Here is a 22,464-nt window from a genome sequence, read left to right on the forward strand (position 1 = left end):
AAGAGGTGGATTTCAGCTACAAAATGGAACAGTAACAATGAAGAATTATTGTCATACTTCCTAACACAAAGTAATAAACAAGAGTTATATGGGCAGAAAGAACATAGATAGAAAAGAACACAAGAAAAGTTCAGTAAAAGAAATTAAAATAGACGACATTACGAAAATATTAGGTCTTACATGGGACCGTTGCGAAGATAATTTTAGATATTCTGTGAATTTACCCCAAGAAGAGTGAACCAGAAACAAAAAGGTCAATTATGTCTACAATCGCCCGGTTATATGACCCACTGGGATGGATTGCACCGAGTGTGATAGTTGCAAAAATCTTTATTCAAAAGTTATGGTTGGCAGGTGTCGATTGGGACGAACCCATTTCAGCAGATTTAAAAAGAAAGTTGGGACGATTATCGAAGTCAGTTACCAAAATTATCTGAAGTTCGTATTCCACGATGGTTACATATAAAGAAAGATACTGCTGACATAGAACTCCATGGATTTTGTGACGCATCAAAATTAGCGTATGCTGCTGTGATTTATGTAAGAATAGTAGATGATGATGGCAAGATACATGTCTCATTGTTAACATCCAGAACAAGAGTTGCGCCGATCAAGCAAGTTAGCATTCCACGCTTAGAGCTATGTGGTGCAGTACTGCTAGCAAAATTGTTAGCCGAAGCAGCTGAAATACTAAGAATAAAGAAGAATAAGATAAGGGCATGGACTGATTCAACAGTAGTTCTTGCATGGCTAAGTAGCCACCCCAGTAGATGGAAGACCTTCGTAGCAAATCGAGTCTCCGAGATATTAACAACACTAGACTCGTCTCAATGGTATCATGTGTCATCCAAAGAAAATCCTGCAGATTGTGCTTCAAGAGGAGTTCAACCGGCCTCGTTACCAGAGAATACGCTTTGGTTTTCAGGTCCTTCACTTCTTAAAGAAAAGATGATAATATACAAAAGACCAAACGATCTAAAAGTTGATCTGGAAGAAGCTATAAAGGTACATCTTAATAAAACTGAAGATGATAGCATTATACAACGATATTCATCATTACAGAGGTTGATACGAGTCATAGCATACTGTCGACGGTTTTATAAAAGAAAAGAATACAATAAATTAGACTTAAGCAAAACCGAGATAGACGAAGCGTTATTGTGTTGCATACGAAAAGTTCAGAAGCAGGAATTTTGGGAAGAATATACGCAACTGCAAAAGAACAATAAAGAGTTCAAGTTAAAAGGAAGCAAGATAAGTGCATTAGGTCCCTATCTCGATGAAAGGGATTAATCAGAGCTACAGGAAGGTTAGAAAAGTCACAATTAGATGAACAAACGAAACACCCTATAATTTTACCTCACAACTCACATTTGACAAATTTGATAGTGGCAGATGCGCATAAGGCTACGTTACATGGAGGTATTCAACTAACATTAAATTATTTAAGGACAGCTTATTGGATTATAAAAGCAAAAGTATTGTCAAGCAACACATAAATAAGTGTGTAAAGTGTGTCCGACAAAATGCAAAAATTCGAACGCAGTTTATGGGATCTTTACCATCAGTTCGTTGTACTCCAGCTAGAGCATTTAGTAACAGCGGAGTAGACTACGCGGGACCCATCAATATAAGAACAAGTAAAGGAAGAGGAAATCATTCCTACAAAGGTTATATTTGTCTATTTGTATGTATGTCCACACGTGCTATACACTTAGAATTAGTTAGCGACATGAGTACTCAAGCATTTTTAGCAGCCTTCAGAAGGTTCGTGTCCAGGCGCGGTCATTGTTCCCATTTATGGAGTGATAATGGCACAACGTTCGTAGGTGCCTTCAAGGAACTTAAACAATTAGTTAAGGCAGCTCACAAGTCGGCTGCTGCGGAATTAGCAACCCATGGCACAGAATGGCACTTTATCCCGCCTCACGCGCCCAACTTTGGAGGTCTTTGGGAAGCGGGCATAAAATCGACAAAATTTCACCTCAAGCGAGTTATTGGTGATTCAATGCTCACGTTTGAAGAAATGACCACACTGCTTAACCAAATAGAAGCTTGTTTAAACTCTAGACCAATAACGGTCATGGACAACACCGACGTGATTGAACCTCTTCCATTAACACCAGGACATTTTCTAATAGGCGAACCATTAGTTGCAGTGCCTGATCCTAATTATGAAAGTTCGAAGATCAATTCACTTAGTAGATGGCAGTTACTTCAAAAATGTATCAAAGCTTTTGGCGACGTTGGAGTAATGAATATTTAACAAATCTCTTACACAGATATAAATGGACTAACAAAGTCCCAGAACCAAACATAGGAGATATAGTACTAATTAAGGAAGACGACTTACCACCTAGTCGATGGTTGTTAGGTCGAATACTAGAAAAAACACCCAGGGCAAGATCAAATTACTCGTGTGGTTACATTACGCACCAAGTCGTCAATCATCAAACGACCTACGTCCAAACTATGTATTTTACCTGCTAATGAGTGACTGTTATTACTAAGTTAGAATTATTTGTAATTAGATAATAAGTATTAGTTAAGGTTTTCTGTATTTGTTACCAAATCAATGCTAATTTAGTTGTCATTAAGTTAAGTTTATTTAGGATATTGTCATACTTGTTTATATTCGCTCATTGATAAGTACAAATGTAATGTAGTACATTTATATTGCCATGGTGGGCGGAGTCCAACATTTGAATTGTGAAGACCATTTCGTCACTAAATGGTCTTGGTGGGCGGCATGTTCAAAGATCAATTAATAAAATAGACAATTTAATCCATCGAAAACTAAAAGATGGCGTTGTAATAAGTAATGACGTACAGTAGTCATAAATTAGGGCAATAGATGGCGCTGTACAATTTCTTTAATTTTGTACATCGCGATGTCAAGATTCTCCGACCCATATGTATAAGGGTTGGGGAATCTTGCCTCGTCAGTTCGGGAATCCAAAGCAACCATGTAAATCAGAGCGAGTAGTGAAGGAAGAACAGTGCGTATAAATGCGTCAGAGCGAGTAAGGTATAGAGGTAAACAAGTGCAACTTCTTAGTAATTATAAACTGTAGACTGTAGTGTTACTAGTGCTAATAATAAATATTGGTTTTATGTGAAAGAGTGTCTTTATTGTGTGAACCCGGACTCTTAGCACACACACTACACCAGAGCACCCCCAAACAACAGGTGAACATAAAGACAAAGCACAATGAGATGTGGCGCAGCACTGCCTAAAATACTTTTTCCAAAATCTATGCAACCTAAAAGCTATTAAGCACAACTTGGCATACCACATTTTTCACAGAAATTTCTACAGATACTTGTAAATTATAACAGACTTATTTTTTCATTTTCGGGAATTCGCTAAAGTCCAATATTTTGTCATCTTGGTGTATATTTATATGATTTTAAATGCAAGTTATATTTACTTATGCGTCGATGCATTTTTCTGCATATATCGATGCTCTACATTAAGACAGTTGGTAATTAAATGTAAAATAAATTATGAAACTATTCCACAAAGTACTTAAACTTGTACAGAAATTGTGTACCTACAAAAATATGTCAAAGCTCACATTATCTAAAGTTCATATCATTCTGAAACACCTACTTAGTGCATCGCCAAAACAACACAAAACTAAAAGCACTGCATGAATTTAAGGCCATTTTCAAAATTTGTGTTGATGAACAAACATTTCAATGTCTTTATAAAACATTTTGAAAATGGCTAGCTATATCTAGGCAGGGTGAAAGCGTGTGAAGACGTGTCCATCCCGAACGCACGGTGTAGCGCGAGTGACGCAGCAGAGCAACCGAGGCTGGTGTAGACACGGCTAATGATTATAGTAGAGGAGGTGGCGGGGCTCGGGTGAAGGCGCACTCACGTGGTTAGCGCGGGGCGGCGAGCACGAGCGCGAGCGCGAACAGCCCGGCGTGCTGCAGCACGCGCGCCGCCGCCGCGCCGCCTGCAACCCGCGCGCCACGCGTCACGCCACGCCGCGCTCCGCCACACCCGCGCCACGCGCCACGACCAACCACAGCGCCACAGCGCGACTCACAGTGCCATTTTGACAACTACGTACTTATTAATACTTCCGTCTTCTTTTTTTGGAATTTTATTTATTTTTTTATATCTTATTTTGTAAAAAAGAAAACCAAGGTTTTGTACGTGAATAAACGCAAGCAAGGAAAATAAAAATAAGACAATTGCTGCATAAACGCATTCTGTAATATAGTTTCATTGTTTTAAATCTGTATATAAAAAGTTCGCTTGCTTCAAATAAGAAAGAATATTTAAGTCCCCTTCAAAAGATCTCATACAGTTAATAATAATTATACATTTTTTCCAACATTTTTAAAGTTTATACGTTCAGCCGACTTTAAAGAAGACAGAAGGATAAATCTTAACTATAAAATGTTTCTCGTATAATTTCATACTGGCAGGAGTCACGCTGGTAACATTCTGTAGCCGTTGTGTTTTGTGGCAGAGGTACACTCACCGTGCAGGGTCAGACCCACTTTATATAATGCATAAGCGCTTTCCGAAGGGACCAAAACAGCACCCAATAACAATATATACGAAATAAAAAAACATCTAAATTTGCATATTCCGTTAAATATACTTTATAATTATTCATAGTACTAATGAAATCCCTTCAGAAAACGCATGCGAATGCATAGTCCCCGGGCCCCATAGTGCGATGACTCAATGCAAATTTCGTCCCATCGGATATAACTGCGCTAAACAACGTTCGTTCGCGATTAAAAACCGAACTATAAACATCCAATGACATCAACATACGAAATCACTATCCTGAGTCATCACAGTATTTAGAAATAATGACAAAGACATGAATGCAGAAATGATGAAAACATTTAGTACATATAAGAGACTAAACTGGGGACTCGGATGTGAAATAAAAACTCACGTTTCTTGCAACATATTCAATATATTCCGCTAATATCAACAAATATATAATTGAATCGAGACTAACACCTAATACATCCTCCGAGACAAACATTGCATTGACCCATCGTGTACTGACGGAGTACAGTGGTTGGAACCACGCATAGTTTAGTTGTTTGTTAGTTCTACTGTGTTTAGAATACAATTTACAACGATATAGAAGATTAAAGCAGGAGTAAGCAGCGCTTGTAGGGGCTGTAACCAAAGCAATTTTAACAGCGTTATTTAAAAAATCGTAGCTATAATGTTCAGACGAATTGAAAACCTCTTTGAAGTCGGTTAAAAATATGCAATAACGGTAAGTCATAGCTTACATTATATTTAAACAAAGAATCTTAATAATTCAAATATAGAATTCCTGTATCTTTTTTTTTATGCCAAAAGAATAGGCTATGGAATAAAGGCCCATAAACCAACGTTTGTTATAATTTCCTCAGCGGCGAATTCTTGGCCAAAATGCATATACTACTATAAAAATATTTTGCCCTACGGGTTTATTTTACATATATATTTTTATAAGACTATTCACTTTTTGCATTCATTATTAATCCAGACTAGACGAATAAAATATATTATCTCTGTTTTTCATATAGAATTTTTACATTGATTAATTTAGCATAAAATATTCAATTTTACAACTCGCACAGCGTAATCTTCGCCTCTAATTTTAGTAATTATATTACATATCGAATCTTAAAGTATTTTCTTATACTACGATTTTATTATCCATAGATTAATATAGAGTTAATAGAATCGCATAGAGCCAGAAACGGAAATATTTCGCTACAAGTACTGCTTTCCCCGTATACGTGTACTGAACAATCTACTTTATTATATTGTTAATTTTATAATATACCATTATTATATTCTCTTATGCAACGACAAAATGCAAGGTGTAATACAATCGTAAGTAAAGTGCGGTGCCAATTGTATATAATACAGTGAGAATTTTTAAATTAAAAATTTAGAAAAAATACGATTTTGTCTATGGTTAGCCTTGGTAAATGTTTAAAATTGTATATTGATGTGTTTTAGTTAGAATATTGGTATATCTATGACACATTTGATATGTTAAATAATTTCGAAAATTTAAACACATTAATCGATACAACACTTGCTAGTTACCTAATCGACTAAATATCATTTATGTTCCTTATCGATTACGCTAAGAGATAAATCGTAAATACTTATGTGAACTCTTTATGAAGAAACTTGAATTGGATAATGTTATTATATCAGGGATCGCCTTTATATTGAGTTAAATGGTTTTAAAGAAAGGAAGTTAAATACTTATGTTTATAATAATTGAATAATATGATGTATTGAGAAGTTCTGTATAGGAATTTTGGGGGTGTGTGAGGTCTACCAATCCGCACTACAGCGTGGTGGACTAAGGCCTAATCCCTCTCAGTAGTAGAGGAGGCCCGTGCTCAGCAGTGGGCAAGTATATAATTCATATTATTATTATTATATATATTATATTATGTATTCATTAGCTATATATTACTTTAGGTGAATGAAAATTGAGTATTTAATAAAATAGACATCACTACAATAAAATCGTGACCACAGAATGTAGAGGTTCTATGTAGAGGTTCAATAAATGGCTACTTCTTTGGTATTATTTTATTGTAATAGGGGATCCACCTACCTACATGAAATGTTTTAATTGAGTGTGTGAAGAGTTTGGCAAAGTTGATATTGGGTTTTCTGATCTGAAATTTTGCTCGATATGGCGATATGCTCGCCCCCATCGCATGGGACTGACCAAATAAGGCAAAAAATAGGTGCCTTGGATGCACCCCTGCCCACCCCTTAAGGAATAAAGTGATGTGTGTTTCAGTGGCGAAGGGTGAAATTTTTCAAAATGTAACCCGATGCAAAGAAAGCAATCGCCTTGATTAATATATCGCTGCCATTTTAATAGAAAACAAACACTAAGACAGACGTAAGTAAACCTAAAAGGGAAGCCGGTAGGAATTGGGTTGTACGGACACTTCGCCACTGGTGTGTTTGTGTTTGTTTTGTATAAAGGCGACCCGCAGTGGCTTGGTGTGTTGCGTACTAACAGTGCGTGGGCGGGCGGTTGGGCATGAGCGCGCAGTGCGGCAGGCCGGAGCAGGCGGCGGCGCGCGGCAGGCACGCGCCCGCGCACTCCGCCGCGCCGCCGCCCTCCGGCGCGCCCGCGCACGCGCCCGACTCCGGCACCGTCACCTCCGTCCAGATGGCGCGCCACCCCGGCCCGCCCACTGACTTGTCCGCTATTATGAACCTGCAATATTTTAGTGTAATACTCAAACATTCAAATATTACATATAACTAGGTGTTGCGAGCCACTTCGACCGCGTGAAAAATATTTTCTGCTACAAAAGTTTCTAAATCACTGCAAATATCCATGGCACTATCAGATGATCTATTCGTGTGTCAAATTGCACCCAAAACCGTTCAACGATTTTTAAGTTTATTTTTCAATAACATCCAAATTTTTCTAGTTTGTAGTCTTTTTCGAATATATACTCAGTCAAAAGATAACCTCAGTCTGGTCAATCCATTCAACTCCTAGCGACATCTAGCAAGCTCAAAATAATTTACCCACATACCAAACACCTCTTTCCTAATCGACTTTACTGTGTCTATGGAGCTAATAGCTAGTAGAGATCTGTAGTAAATACTCACGGGAATAAGCAACCTTTAACTAAAAACATCGACTCGATGGAACTCACACGGTAGTGATCAAAGGGAACCTGACATAACATATTGTTGGTACTAATATGTATAAAGGCAATCCACAAAACGGTCTAATGATAATTACATTTCACATTAATTATTAAAGAGAAGCCGGCATATCGGGTCACATGGTCACGCACAATGGCCCGACTACTTTACGGGCTAAGTGCGGAAAAGGGAGCCCATAACCATAACCATAACCATAACCATCGGGTTACATGGACCCTGCGCCACTGTAGCACGTGTAGTAACCACTCACGAGAGTCTAATGGAGTTGGAGGAGGAGAGGTACTGCCAGCGGTCGGTGGGCGCCTTCTCGCCGCACAGCTCTAGCGGCGGGCCGGGACTCTCGTACCACAGCCGCACCACCGCCGCGCCGCAGCCGCGCTCTACAACACAATTACACATTAGCAACTCTATATCTAGGGGTGAGAGGTCAAATTAGCATTTCTTTCTTCGCCATTGTTCCTAGGGGATGAGAATGTCTAACTTAATAGTTGTCGCGCTCTGTAACACAATTACACATTAGCAACTCTTTATCTAGGGTGTGAGAGGTCAAATTAGCATATCTTTCTTCGCTATTGTTCCTAGGGGATAAGGACTACTTAATATGACCTTTTGAATTCCAAATTTATCACGATGGTACATGTTTCTTACACATGAGATAATAGACATTCAACATTTCTTAATGAATCAGCGTAATATGATCATTAACCAACAAATAGGGAAAGATATTATAATAAAGTTACTAAATACAACTCTCTTATTTGCTTATTCACTTTATCCTTTCGGCGAAAGGTTTTCATACATTGAATTACAAATGTCAATTTTTCAAAAGTATTCATGCTCTACGTAGAGCGTGCTATATTTCTCTTTGCTTTATAAGAGAAGCCAATACAGCTCTGCTTAGTACACCAATCAACCAGACTAGAGTAAATTAGTCGAAAACAACACAGTTTTACTCACGTAACAAAGTAGACGGAATCTCCGACCAGTTTCGATCTAGTATGACATCCTCAGGGGCGAGTGCTAAGAGGACGTCGCGTCGCGGTTTTACTCAGGTAAACCCGTCAATCGTTTTTTTTTTTTTTTTATTCTTTATTTAAGGAGCTTGGTCGTTATTTCGTGACTATGTCCGTACGTCCACTTTTACCCGTGCCTAATAAATTTTGATGAAATCAAAATATTTTTTTTAATAAAGTCTTAGCCTCTTCTGATACAGGAACCGACAAAAAGCTATACGTGAGTAAAACCGTGTTGTTTTCGACTAATTTAATATGTCTCGCGTAAGTTTTAATAATATCAGACTGTAAGTACCTGTAAGATGTCCTTCGACAGCAAAGTGCTGGAAGTTGAGCAGCAGTCGCTTCCCGGGCCGCGCCGTCACGAACCAGTTGCAGACGCGCGAGGCGGCGCTGCGCGACGGCGGCTCGTACGTGAGCGGGAACCGCGGCGACGTGATCACGCCCCACTCCGCGCCCGACATGTTCCCGCCGCAGTCGCCGAATATCGACTTCGCGGGCTAGTGGACGTATTGGTATTTAAACTGACTTAAGAAAAGAAGAAAGTTCAATATTCAGCCGAGATTTATGTTTGATAGTGAGGTTTGCCGGACTGCCGAGACGAATGTTTGCAGGTTCGAAACCCAAGGGCGCACACCTCTGAGTTTTCTAAATTATGTGTGTATTCTTTCTGAATTTTCGGTTGCTTTAACGATGAAGGAAAAGATCGTGGGGAACCCTGCATACATGAGAAGTTTTCTATAGGAATTTCGAGGTTGTGTGAAGTCTACCAATCCGCACTAGGCCAGCGTGGTGGACTAATACCTAATCCCTCTCAGTTGTATAGGAGGCTCGTGCTCAACAGTGGGACAGTATATAATACAGGGCTGATATAATAATGACGTTTGACGATTTGAGAACCGAAGGACGAAATGCAGAGATTATATTTATCTGTACGTATTCATGTCTGTTCTATCTGTATTTACGAATAATAAAGAAGTAGAATCATGCACGAGCTAAACATTTATCTTGTTGGAATACGTACAACTCTTGTTTGATTTGAAAATTAATGTTATTACACCATGTCGGTCTAGACAGATAAGCTCGTTACTTAAATTCGTTCATCGGTTTCACGGAACCCTTTAAGGATATATAAGAAAGAGTAGATAAGTGGAAAGATGAAATAGTAACCGATACAAACCTAGACACATAAGCTCGTTACTTTACAATTCGTTCACCAGTTTCACGAAACCCTTTAAGGATACATAAGAAGTAATACATGCGTGGTAAGTTACACGAACCTCGAAGACATATCTGGCCTTGAACCCGGAGGCCACGGCGTCGCCGTCGGTGTGCAGCGCGACGAGCAGGCCGAGCGCGCCGCGCGGCGAGTGCAGCGGGCCGGGCGCCGCCGCGCCGCACCACCGCCCCAGCGGCACGCGCGAGCCCTCGCGCCCCACCCACCACGCCTCCACCCAGTCCTCGCTGCACGTCGTGCCGCTGGACCACACCGCACATTCAAACCAAAACCACCTTCTCGTCTCTACACTACAGTCTTCCATTAGTCTAGAGACGAATGCAGCAATAACTAAACGTTAAATATTTCTACACTAGAGTCTTCCATTAGTCTAGAGACGAATGCAGCAGTAACTAAACGATAAAAATAGAGTTTCATCTTCAAACAGTGACACTTGTCTAATATTTTTGGGTTAAGAATTTTATGGAAATTAATTACAAGAACAGGTTCTCTACTTACTGTTTTTAATATAAACTACAAAACTTATATCTTATTGTGAGATCTTGATGTAATTTATAATAATATATTTTAATACGGATGACGAATAAAAGACATGTTTATTTAGTCTCATTTTCATATATTTTTTTAAAGAATAAGGAGAATTACCCTAAATCTTATTGTTTTAACATTAAAGGCGATCTTACCACGAAGTAGGTATTTTTAAACCGCTTCCATATACTCCGGCAAATATCAGTCCTATAATTTTGATCTAACATCTCTGATCATTAAAAACTCCTTAAAACATCTCTACTTACCCATACAGTCCTGCAGTAGCGTTCCACGCATCAGCCTTGACTTTAAAATGATCGAAGACGACAGTGACCTGCTCGTTAGGCGTCGCGTCCAGCATGTACGTGCAGTTGGTGTGCGAGGGGTAGTTGGAGGGGTAGCGGGGGGAGTTGAACTCGCCGCGCTTCTTCGACTCGGAGCGGTATGTGAACGCGCATTCGCCGCCCGGCGCCGCGGTACCGGGTACTCGGTATTCTGGAACGGTCACCGATGATCGGTATATAAAAAAGATAATCTCTACGTCTTCAATTCATGCGAGTGGCTAAAAATGTATTACAACAGATACAAAATCTTTATTAACGTATTCCTCATAAGTTATATCCTTACTACTAGCGCCATCTATGATCCCATAGCTAATTTAGACAACGAATACTAGATGGCGCTATAACTCCAACTCACCAGTCTCGAAAGTATACTTGGCCTTGAACCCCCTGCCCTGCAGCTCTCCCGAGCTGAAGACCATGACGAGCCTGGGCCCGTCGGAGACGAGCGGCGGCGGGAAGGTGCCGGCGCCCTCGCCGCACAGCTCCGCGTCATGCTTGTCGTACGAGTCGGTCGCCTCCTGCCCGCGCAGGTACACCTTCAGGTATCCGTCGGGGCAGGCTGTACTATGGGCCACAGAATTATGTCGCACTGTTAATAAAATGACCCATTCCAAAATTGCCAATTTGTTGGAATCGTCAAAGTTAGTCAAGTTTTTTCAAAGTCAAGTCAAAGTTTTTTCCGTTTTTTTTTCATGCTATAGGTTTTATCTTTTACCTATCTTTAATAAGCTAAATTTTATAACAACTTAAAAAAAAAGGTAGCAATCAAAAATTTTTTTTCCGACGACTGCCACAAATTAACAATTTTGAAATAGAACATTATTTTATTAAGAGTGCGATGTATTGCCTCAGTACTCCATATTTAAATAAACAATGTGTTCTTTAAAGAGGACTTTAAATCTTTCATTCATTGAGGGTGTAGTTCTTCTGGTTTGCATTCAACTGGATAGCGACCATTTAACGCATCGCCTGGTAAAATACTCGCTATAGTAGTTCAAGCAATGAGGGTTTCAATTGTATAAACTTTGATAGAGATTAAGTATTCAGAATTATTATATATGTTTTCATATCACGGGTGGTGTTGTGTTCAAACTAAAAGTCTAAAATTATGTTAGTAATTTCGACAAAATGATGCACTTACTCGGGTTTCGAAAGTTCGCCTTTTGGTATAGAAAAGTTCTGGAACTCTAACCGCACTCGTTCCAGGTTTTGATGATCTTGCATACCGTATATAAAATATCTAAAACCAAACATTATTTTTTCGAAATGTTCCATTTATAATGTAAAGAATAAGGCAATGGATTCATACATACCTACAAACAACTTTTTGTATATAGGGGAATGGATAATTTGGATGGTACACGAAACCAGTGGATTCCTTTTTACTTAGAATCTTTTGGTCGCACTCTGAGCCCCTAATGTGCTCCGCGTCGTGTTTACTTATAAAATCTGAAAACAATTTTACATATATTATATTGCAATTAAGCATAAAAGTAATGACTGTTAGTTCCGCTATTTGATACTAGATGGCGTTATTACATTTCTTATCGCTTCCACCACTCACCTAACTTAACAAAACTCTCAGAGAATTCAAAGATCCCCTTAAACCCGCGGTTCTGCGTGCTGGCCGCCCTCGGCAGCGTGTAGAACGTCACCAGGAGCCTCTCGTCGCTGGAGTAGAGCACCAGATTGCGCTGCTGGCCGCAGTACGTGCCGATAACGGCCGACGAGTTGTCTGGCCCGTCGTACACGCGCACCCAGTCGAATGGGCAACTGCACAAGATGTAGCCAATTTAATAATATCCGACTTGGTTAAGCGAGGATATAAGTAGATTAGGAAAAGCCAAATATCATTATAACTCAAATAAGTGATAAGTTTTTGTATATGCAAGTTTGTTTGAGCATGTACAATTCCTTAGTCTATAATTTTCGTCAATCAGCAGTTTATAAGATGACCGCGGTATTGTGACTTGTAGTACTTTCTTCCTATAACTAAGTATGCGTGGTAGGTATTTTTTATTATGCACCATCAAGCAAGCTGCACATGATACAATCGGTAACCTATACAACATTAACTGCCTCATTGGCGATGTTGTCTTACAGCACGATTGCAGTGTTGAGTTCTCGGTTCGGTCCCCGAGTCGGGCAAAGTGATATTGGGTTTTCCTATTCACTATCAACCCGTATCAAATTGTAGCGCCTCTGCCTATCGGAGATTGAAGGCGTGAGTGTGTGTGAACATTTAATTAAATAACGTACTGAGGTCCGCCGAAAAACAGGTCGAAGTCCCTGAACTCGAGGCGGATCCGCTGCCCGCGCTGTCCGGTGAATAAATAGTTGCACGTGATGTCTTTGGGGTAGATTCCCGGGTACGTCGGAGACAGCAGCAGGCCCGTCTTGCGCTTGCTCGCTTCGATGACGAAGGAGCACAATGAGTTCGGCACTGGTGTCCCGACTTCGAACTCCGCTGGGGAAACATTAACAAATTATCACATTATCATCATCATTAAGCCCTGTATTATATACTGTCCCACTGCTGGGCACAGGCCTCTTCTACTACTGAGAGGTATTAGGCCTTAGTCCACCACGCTAGCCTAGTGCAGATTGGTAGACTTCACACACCCTTAAAATTCTTACAGAGAACTTCTCAGGTAGACAGACCTCACGATGTTTTCCTGCACCGTTAAAGCGAACGATAGATTCACAAAGAATACACACATGATTGTTTTAGAAAAGTCAGAGGTGTGTGCCCTTGGGATTTGAACCTGCGGACATTCGTCTCCGCAGTCCGTTCCACACCCAACTAGGCTATCGCCGCTCATAAAATTATATCAAATTATAGATAGCGAAAAAATTGCCTTTACATCACATTGTGGTACATAGTCTATAAAGTAGTCTGAAATGTGTCGTTTATTACACGTAGAATAATTATTACAGGAATATCACCGCTTAAAGACAAGCACAACACATTCAACAAAAGTCTATGTTATAATTTCATTCTCTGAAATGTATTAAAAACCTAGCAAAACAAAGGTAAAAGACACACACCACTGACTTAAAATAATGAATTAAATACAAACTATAGTATCACGCATATCTCTTGATAATCAACCGATCTCTTACAAACTCCTTCACAACTCTGTATCCGAATGTGTTGATTGCTCTGTAATTAATTTGCACTCCGCACGTCGGCACAAGTACTGTGTTAACTCCGAAATTACTAGCTCATCTGACAGATGGAACAAATCGATATTGCTTCTTGTTTACTATGTTTAATTTATTTGCTCTTTGTAGAACTTGTTACGGGAGTCAGAGCTTGAGGATTCTTGAGAATAAATCAAACTACGATGACAATAAGTTTATTGAAGCTCGGCTCAGGTAGTAGGTAGTAGTAACAATCTAGTGAACGTATTGTTTTTTTATACAATATAGCAAAGTGACCCCTTTTCACCTGATGGTAAGTGGAGTGGGGTCCAATAGAATATCGATTGACGAGCGATGGTTACCCCTGCCGGCCTGTTGAAACCACCATCCTCCACCACGCTGGCCTAGTACGGATTGGTAGACTTCACACATCCTCGAAATTCTTATATTGAACTTCTTAGCTATACCAATTTTCTTACAATATTTTCTTCGCCGTTAAAACAAGCGATATTCACAAAGAATATTCACATAATTTAAAAAAATGTCAGAGCTGCGTGTCTTTGGGTTTTGAAGCGTATATTTCTCTCGGTGGTCCGTTCCACTCCCAACTAGGCTATCGCCGCTTTTCTAATTTTGCAAATACGAAGTACAATTGAATTTTACTGAGTACCATAAACGCTTAACGAAGTCTCATCTCAGAATCATACATCAATTAAACTACCAATAATCGTCAAACCTACAGACATAGCATTAATTTTGCTTTACTTTCTAAAATATTTTCTGATATCTTCGTCTCAATAAAACGCACACGTCACGGAATAGTTTTGACATTTGCCCTCCGTCAAATCAAAATTGATCCCAGCTCCCTTCCTGCAGGCGCGTAATCAACTTTCTACTATCATTACTTATCTTTATTATTCTTTTCTGTTTCGGCTGCCGTTTTCTTTTTATTTTCTTTCTTATATCAAGCCCTTTGAGCAATTTAGTGTGTCAGCCGATGTAATTTGACTTAGACTTTAATGGCAGCTTTGTTGAGAAATGCGTTAATATTTTGCGTTTATTAAAAGTTGTAAGATTTATTGTTACTCCTTCATCTCGATAAGTATCTAGGTCAACTACATAAGTCGAACTCGAGTCAATGAGTCAAAGACTTTAGTCTAATCACGTCTCCTTTATGTGTGTAAGAATGTTCAACAAAAAATTTATAATCTTCGAATAAGTTATCACGCCCTCTCGTAGCGAGGGGCAGAGACAGGCGCCACGTCGATCATTCATGGGTACATGGTTGTAAATAACAAACGTAATACTTTAATAGTGAATCCACGTTTCTTAAAGCGGACCAGCAGCTGCACCAGCTTATGATGCTATGAGCTTACCAATATTTATCGTTAAAAATACCATTAAAAACTTTAAACTCCTGATATTTCTTTCCAACGCAATAATAAAATATACCTGTACCAGTCGAAAGTTATTTTGGCAATCAGCCGCCTAATTGAATTAAGCGCCCTAGCCTACGCAGCGCGAACTTTGGCACTCAGTGTGGGCTCAAGCAGTTAGCGTGCGAACCGCGCGGCACACTACTACCAGTCTTACTTATAAACTTGTTTTAGCGTTAAGAGGTGATTAAGAATTGCTAAAATAGCTGTCAACAACATCACCTGTTTCCTAGTTTAAACCTTATTAATAGACAAGATGCCGGATTTTGACTTTATAGCTGATCAAGTAAATTTGTGTTTTAACTAAGCATAGCTTTGCGATATTTTTATAAGTAAGGCTGCTCTTCCGCCATGGTCTCCGTACAATAAACATTGTTAATACTCTTACCATATGTTTAATACTTATGTAAACGTATGTACGGTTATTATAATATATAATACGCAAAACATAGATTTTACTAGACTCAGTGTTGTTTACATCTGTAACCAAACATTATTAACAGTTCCGAAACATCTTGTAACAGTTTCACTACACGCTCAAAGTTAACACATGACACCCTGAACTTAAACATGTGGCGACCCATGGCCCAGTTGTCTGAAATTATTTTAGACCAAAGTTCCATTTAATAGTTGGTTCAAATACATGGCCCATCGGACAAACTTCCTGCCACAGACTAAGCATGACACGCTACAACTTGGGAACCAATGTTTTGCAAACAGATCGTGTGCAAGTTGGATGAGTTACGACCCTAGCGAGTGACTGGTTGAAGAATGAATTGTAAAAGTTAGTATATGTTTAACAAATTTACCGGACTTCATCGTGTTTGGGTTGCAGGCGGCTATTTGTTGGCAAGGATCTGTATTTTCGTCAGAAGGTCCATATTACAGTAAACATCCGAATGACATTTTACGCGCCTATAAAAACAGTGTCTTGTGAAAAAATTCCTTTGTTAAAAGCTCGGTATCGTGCTGGCGATTTATTTGACAATCTTATGAAGTAAACTGGTTGACCAATTGCTATTTTACACGGCAAAAAATATCTCCACTGCACCTAAACGAAATTAGTGTGTTCTATTGATAGAATATCCTTTTGAAGAGAGATGATTATTTTTCGCCAATAGACACAATTATGCTAGTCTGTTCGATTATTTTTACATGGGCGCGGTAAACTGACCACGCACCTGATGATAAGTAGAGTAGGGAGTTGATGGAGAGTCGACTGATAGATGATCGAAACAATTACGCCAGTCTGTTTGATATTTACTTTGACAAAAATGAAGTTACTCACAAGAGTTGATGAAGCGGTATGTGCCAGTGAACAGGGTTGGTGGTGTGTACGTCTTGTCGGTAAAGAAGGATAGCGCGACGGCGCGGTGGAGGGACACGCGCCGTCGAGGCGGGATTGGTCCGCAGTACCGCCCGCCAAACGCCGAGTTCACGAGTTCGCCTGCCTCCAGCGACGCCATCTCCGAGTATATGTCCATGTGCTCGTGCAAGCATCTGGAAATAAACATATCATTACCAAATACCACCCCAACATATGTGAAAATATGTTGCGGCCACCCCGCTGAAGTGGGTTAAAGACAAAGAAAAGAATAACATGTTAAGTGAAGTGTAAAAAACCCTGCAATTTTCTTAACAAAACTAATCCACGATGTCCTCTGTTGGCTGTCAGTTCAGTCTTTGGTATCATATTAACTCGACACCAAAAATAATAACTACCAAATCTTTCTTAAATGACGTGTTTTTATACCAAAATATTTTCAGGCATTTTAATTAACTTTTAACATAATTCTGTAAAATATTTCCCAAGTTTGCTTTGTCTATGACTTTGTAAGGACCCTCAAGGCAGTAAAGCTTTAAAATATAAATTGTGGTCATCTCTATTGCAATTAAATTCCTTTTTGATGTTTCCACAAAGGAAAACCACATCAGAAGCTACTTTTATCAGAACCTTTGGCTACTTAATGTTTTATAAACAATTTGTTTGTGTTTAATGAAAATTGCAAATACCAGGATATCATAATTAGCAGATATTGTCCAGAGAGGATGTCTAGAGGTTCTATTAAATTAACTTAAAAACTATACAAAATCTGTGTGCGTTTTAGGCAATGACTAAATATAAAGAGGACAGGCCTCAAAAGTTAGCTATATGAATAAGTTATATTTATGTTAGGGAAATCGACGCAGAATTGTCAATATATATGTCTATCTCTTTTACTCTAAGCTTATTTGGAACGCAACAAAAAAAGACAAAAATAATTGCTTTCTTCGAATATGGCACTATTTCGTTGACTTCAACACACTGGGACCGCCTTGCGGCAGAAACGCCATTTACTGCAGCCCAGTCAGCAAGTACATGTAGTGTCAGACGATGTAAACAAATCTTCATAAATATTGAATTTAAAGTAATATAATCATATTCTCAATTGTTCAGTGTGTTTATTAGTGTATTTGATAAGTTTCGAAAATGACTCAGTGTTGTGTAAAAGGATGCAAATCGAATTCACCCAAAAAAGACCCCGAAATATCTTTTCATAGGTTAGTAACTGTTTTACCGAAAATTAGTAAATATCTTTGTATATTTACTTTTGGATGTGTTTTTATCAATTAAAATTATATGTGGATCTTGTTTGATAAGCTTTGAACCCTTTTAGGCGTGATTTATATCCATTAAAATCATTATGTTTGTTTACACACGAGCTTAGGGATGGGTAGATTTGTTTAGAAATTATTGATATCGATATTTTAACAGACGCCCGTTTATCAGTTACGGTTTATGTCTTTGAAAGAATGTTAGAGCACAGATCAATATTGTATTATCCAGAACGACAAACTAAGTGAAATTAGAATATTTTTTTAGATTACCAAAAAATTTAAAAACCAAGGCGAAATGAATTGAGAATATTGGGCGACGCGATTGGAATCCTACACCAAATACATATATTCGTTCTTTACATTTTGAGAAGAAATGCATAAAACACACGTTTAATTAACGCGAGTAAAAAATAACTGTTTCCAACAATATTCCCGATAAGTAAAATAGTAATGATTATTATACTTCACCTAATAGTAATATTACTTTAATATATTGATATGAATAAAATTAGAATTGTTACATAAAAGAATAGATAAACATAAAAGAAACAACATAAAGATGAAATGTAAGATATATTTTTACAATTGGCGGTCTTATGTTTCGAGCAACCTTTGCATGCACGGAAATAGATACATAATCATATTGTTGTTATTGCAAATAATTATTATAATTGATTATCTTAACCACCATCTTTACGCTCATTGATTTTAGTTTGCTGAAACATAGTTATGTTTCTCGATCAAAGAGCATAATAATAAAATAAAATAAAACCAACCAAATAATTGCTGACTACGCTATCTTATTCCATTTATCATGTATTAAGTAAATATCTTAATCTGTAACTTAAATTTTTAGCATGGAATAGTGCAACATACAAATATAGATCAAACACAACTGGTTGTTTGTCACAACAGGTACTGCTTTCTTTAACAATTGTTACTTATAAATCAGTTTCAGTTTGTTTGTTTATATTATGGTTTGTTATATTTATATTATGGTAGAACCTAACCCTTTTCGCATTTGATCTTTTTTGGGCTTGTTAGTCTCTCTTTTAATTCTTCGATGTCGATACAAAATTTTCGGTACTAGCATATCACTATTGTAAGGGGCGGAGTCGGCGCCATTTTATGCATTAAATGTGCCGCATGTCACGTGACCATATCACTCATCTTCTATACTCTTTAATCATTGGTTTTAGGTCGTATTTTCCAGAGATTAGTTCTACCAGAGGAGACTAAGATCAATTATTTTATAAAACGAGGACAACCTTTCGTTATACAAAATTCGGGGTCGCAATATACTGAAATAATTAAATTATAAAAATTTGTAACCCGGTAACGTTGCCTGCATCTATTTATAAAAAAAGACCCACAAAAAAAATCAAATAACAATTATAAAAAAAACTGTAAAGCCTAAGCTTATTAACGTTGCATTCAACCTAAATAATTAAATATCTCAATACTCATCCATATACTTGACCCGAGCCTCATTCATTCATGAATAATAACCTGCCGGGAGAAAACATATTTTACCCGGGTAATTTATACCCGGCTGTATATACAGATCCGGATTAGAAAGAAAAATGTATACTCACGTTGGAAGCTCTCCGACCGCGGCCCCGCTGTAACAAACGTATTATTATGCGGCGAAATTTTGGATTTAACAATGTAAATTTGCATTCGTGTACAATTGTATAATATTGTTATTTTTATTTTAATACAAATTTGACATTATATAACTTTTTAAAATCCTAATATAGGAGATCAGTCTTATAGGATTTATACATAATTTCAGTTAGAACAGACTATTATAATATATATCTATAAATATACATACTATAAAGCATTATATTCTTTGTTACAAAGCATACTGACATTATGATTTCCGTTAAACACCATTTTGAAAGTTTAAATTTATTTATTTATTTAGGATTGCAAACTGAGTTTACAATTATAATTTACAAATATATCACACATGCATAACAAACAAAAAATTATTGCAACTCTGATTATATGCAACCACAACATGAGCCGCATAGAAATTATACTAAAACAAAAAAAATGGAATAGTACTCTTACAACTATAACAAACTATATTAATTAGAATATTGAAATCTGTAATATGAGATCTGTATAAGAGAAACAAATATAATAATCTATAAAACAAACTAAAAGATAAACATATAAAGGCAAATATATAAAAAGTAACAAAATTAAGGTCCAGTTTTACTTACAATTTTATTTTTGTACATGACAAATTGTCACCAAAAATATCAATGCTAATGTTATTTACTGATTGGTTGAACAAACAAGACAGACGAGGAACAGGTGCCTGTTTTCCTGTATTTGTTCTGCAAAAACGCACATAAAATAAAGGACCAGGCCTCCTAGGAGGTCTGTTTGGTACCTTAATCGAGAACTTATTTAGTAATGTAGGGGAGTCAATAATACCGTTCATGACTTTGTGGAGAAAGACTAAGTTCAAAAGATCTCTTTTCTCACTTAAGGACTGCAGTTTGAAGAAACATAATTTATCTTTGTAAGATCTCACATAATCAGGTGGCCTAAACCGGTACGACATGTGGTAAAGTAGTTTCTTTTGCACCTTCTCGATTCTGTTAATGTGTACATTATACAGAGGAGACCAGACTGTGCTGCAATAATCTAGCTTACTCCTTACATAACTATTGTATAGCATTAATGTGGTAGAAGACTTTTTAAATTCTTTGCCATTCCTAAGAATGAAACCAAGTGATTTGTTGGCAGCATTTCATCTATGTGAGTGGTAAATCTTAATTTCGTATCCAGTGTTACGCCCAAATCACGGATATTAGTGGTCTCATTTATTGTTTCTCCTGATATAGTGTATTTAGTGTTATAAGTATTACGTTTTAATGTGAATTTAATATGAAAGCATTTTGCTGGATTTAATGTCATTTTATTGGATATACACCAATATATTAAGTAATCAATGTCTTCTTGGAGTAATTTTCCATCGTCAAAGTCATGTATAGTAGGTACGTATTATTTTAAGATCGTCGGCGAACAAGTAGTAAAATTTCGAATGCCGTCAGTTTAGCAATTCCCGCTAAACGTAGAAGTATAGTATAGTAAGATTTTAATCTGTGGAACTGAAGAGATGTACTCACTCCGGCGGCTTGCCTCGCAGGTCGAATGTTCGGAACTCGACGAGCACGCGCTGGCCCGGCGCCGCGAGGAAGGTGTACAGGCACTGTCGGCTCTGGTTGTTCGGGTTCAATAGCTCCGGCGCGTGGAACGTTCCGTTGCTCGCGCCGCCGCGGCTCACGAATGTGCGGTCGCACTCTGATAATAAAATGAAGGTAAGTTATTACTATAATCAACTACGTACATTTCAATATTAAGCAGTGGCGAAGGATGAAATTTTTTAAAAGGGAATCCGACACAACATTGCAAGTCGAAGGCTATATTCATCATTAGAAAAAGATAATTATATTCTATATAAATTACGAAAGGGAAGCCGACAGAAATCGGGTGTATAGATCCTTCGCCACTAGTAATAAGTCTAGACCTGCGGTTGGGTCTGGATAACCGAGCAATTACTACATAGCTTATTACCACTTTCAAAGGATTATGATGCAGTCTAAAAGATATAAGTACAATGTATCCTTAAGCAGACAGTACATTCAAATCCCACAGTGACCTCGTAAGTCCTAGTTACACGCACAACAAAACCGCTTGCTATTCTTAAACCGTTCTACATACATAAATTCAAAGACAAAACGTTCTATGTATGCTTATGCCGGATACAGATCAAGTGAACGAGCGCGAGCGAACGTGAAAAAGTGGTTTTCGGGGCTCGGGACCGCACGCTTGCTCGCCGTTCGTAAATCGCTCCCTTACACATTCGTTCGCGTCTACTCGCGCTCGTTTGTTTCATCTGTGCCTAGCCTAAGGAGTCGCAGATGTTGAGAAACACTAAGGATTTTCAGGTAAGTAGCAATAAACTTGTCATGGTTAAGTGCTCGGTGCCGGCGACCTTTTTACCACTCCTTTGCCCTTTGTTTTGTATAATTATGAAAACCGCAGTATTTCTCGTGCGCGTTGCGTTATTATGTTCTCGTGAATTTAGCTCCGTGATTTATTTTTTTTCTCATTCGACAGGCAGAATGTTGGAGTGCCTTGAACATTTATAAGAGTAGTTGAAATTTTGGTTAAACGTTTTTAATCATTATGCAAAAACAGATGATATTTTTCGGTTATTTTAATTACAATTATTCTTCGCAGTAGCTATGTGCTTTATATTTTTTTATATCATTATAAATACATAAATACATATAAGTATAGTGCATCGTATACGTACGTACGTACGAGCTACCTACTTGCTTCTTATTGGATGAGGTATTCTTTCACATTATTCGAAGCTCTACCTATGGGCGACTATCCAAAGATGGCATGTACAACACATTCACACAATTTT

General features: G+C 38.0%; 1 protein-coding gene across 1 annotated transcript; it reads right to left on the bottom strand.

The window, feature by feature from the left end:
* Window positions 1-6,076: 6,076 nt before the first annotated feature.
* Window positions 6,077-21,329, bottom strand: LOC119190049 (cubilin-like; the record flags this gene model as incomplete). Its single annotated transcript, XM_037441067.1, is given in 13 exon segments — window positions 6,077-7,241; window positions 7,956-8,085; window positions 9,014-9,218; window positions 9,999-10,197; window positions 10,750-10,978; window positions 11,183-11,391; window positions 11,969-12,067; window positions 12,141-12,276; window positions 12,392-12,600; window positions 13,087-13,294; window positions 16,696-16,907; window positions 19,601-19,627; window positions 21,155-21,329. Coding segments are annotated over 13 exon segments (2,246 nt in total), but the record flags the coding sequence as incomplete, so codon positions are not given.
* Between the last annotated feature and the right edge of the window lie 1,135 nt (window positions 21,330-22,464).

The sequence above is a fragment of the Manduca sexta genome, chromosome 21, assembly GCF_014839805.1.
Source record: "Manduca sexta isolate Smith_Timp_Sample1 chromosome 21, JHU_Msex_v1.0, whole genome shotgun sequence".
Lineage (NCBI taxonomy): Eukaryota > Metazoa > Arthropoda > Insecta > Lepidoptera > Sphingidae > Manduca > Manduca sexta.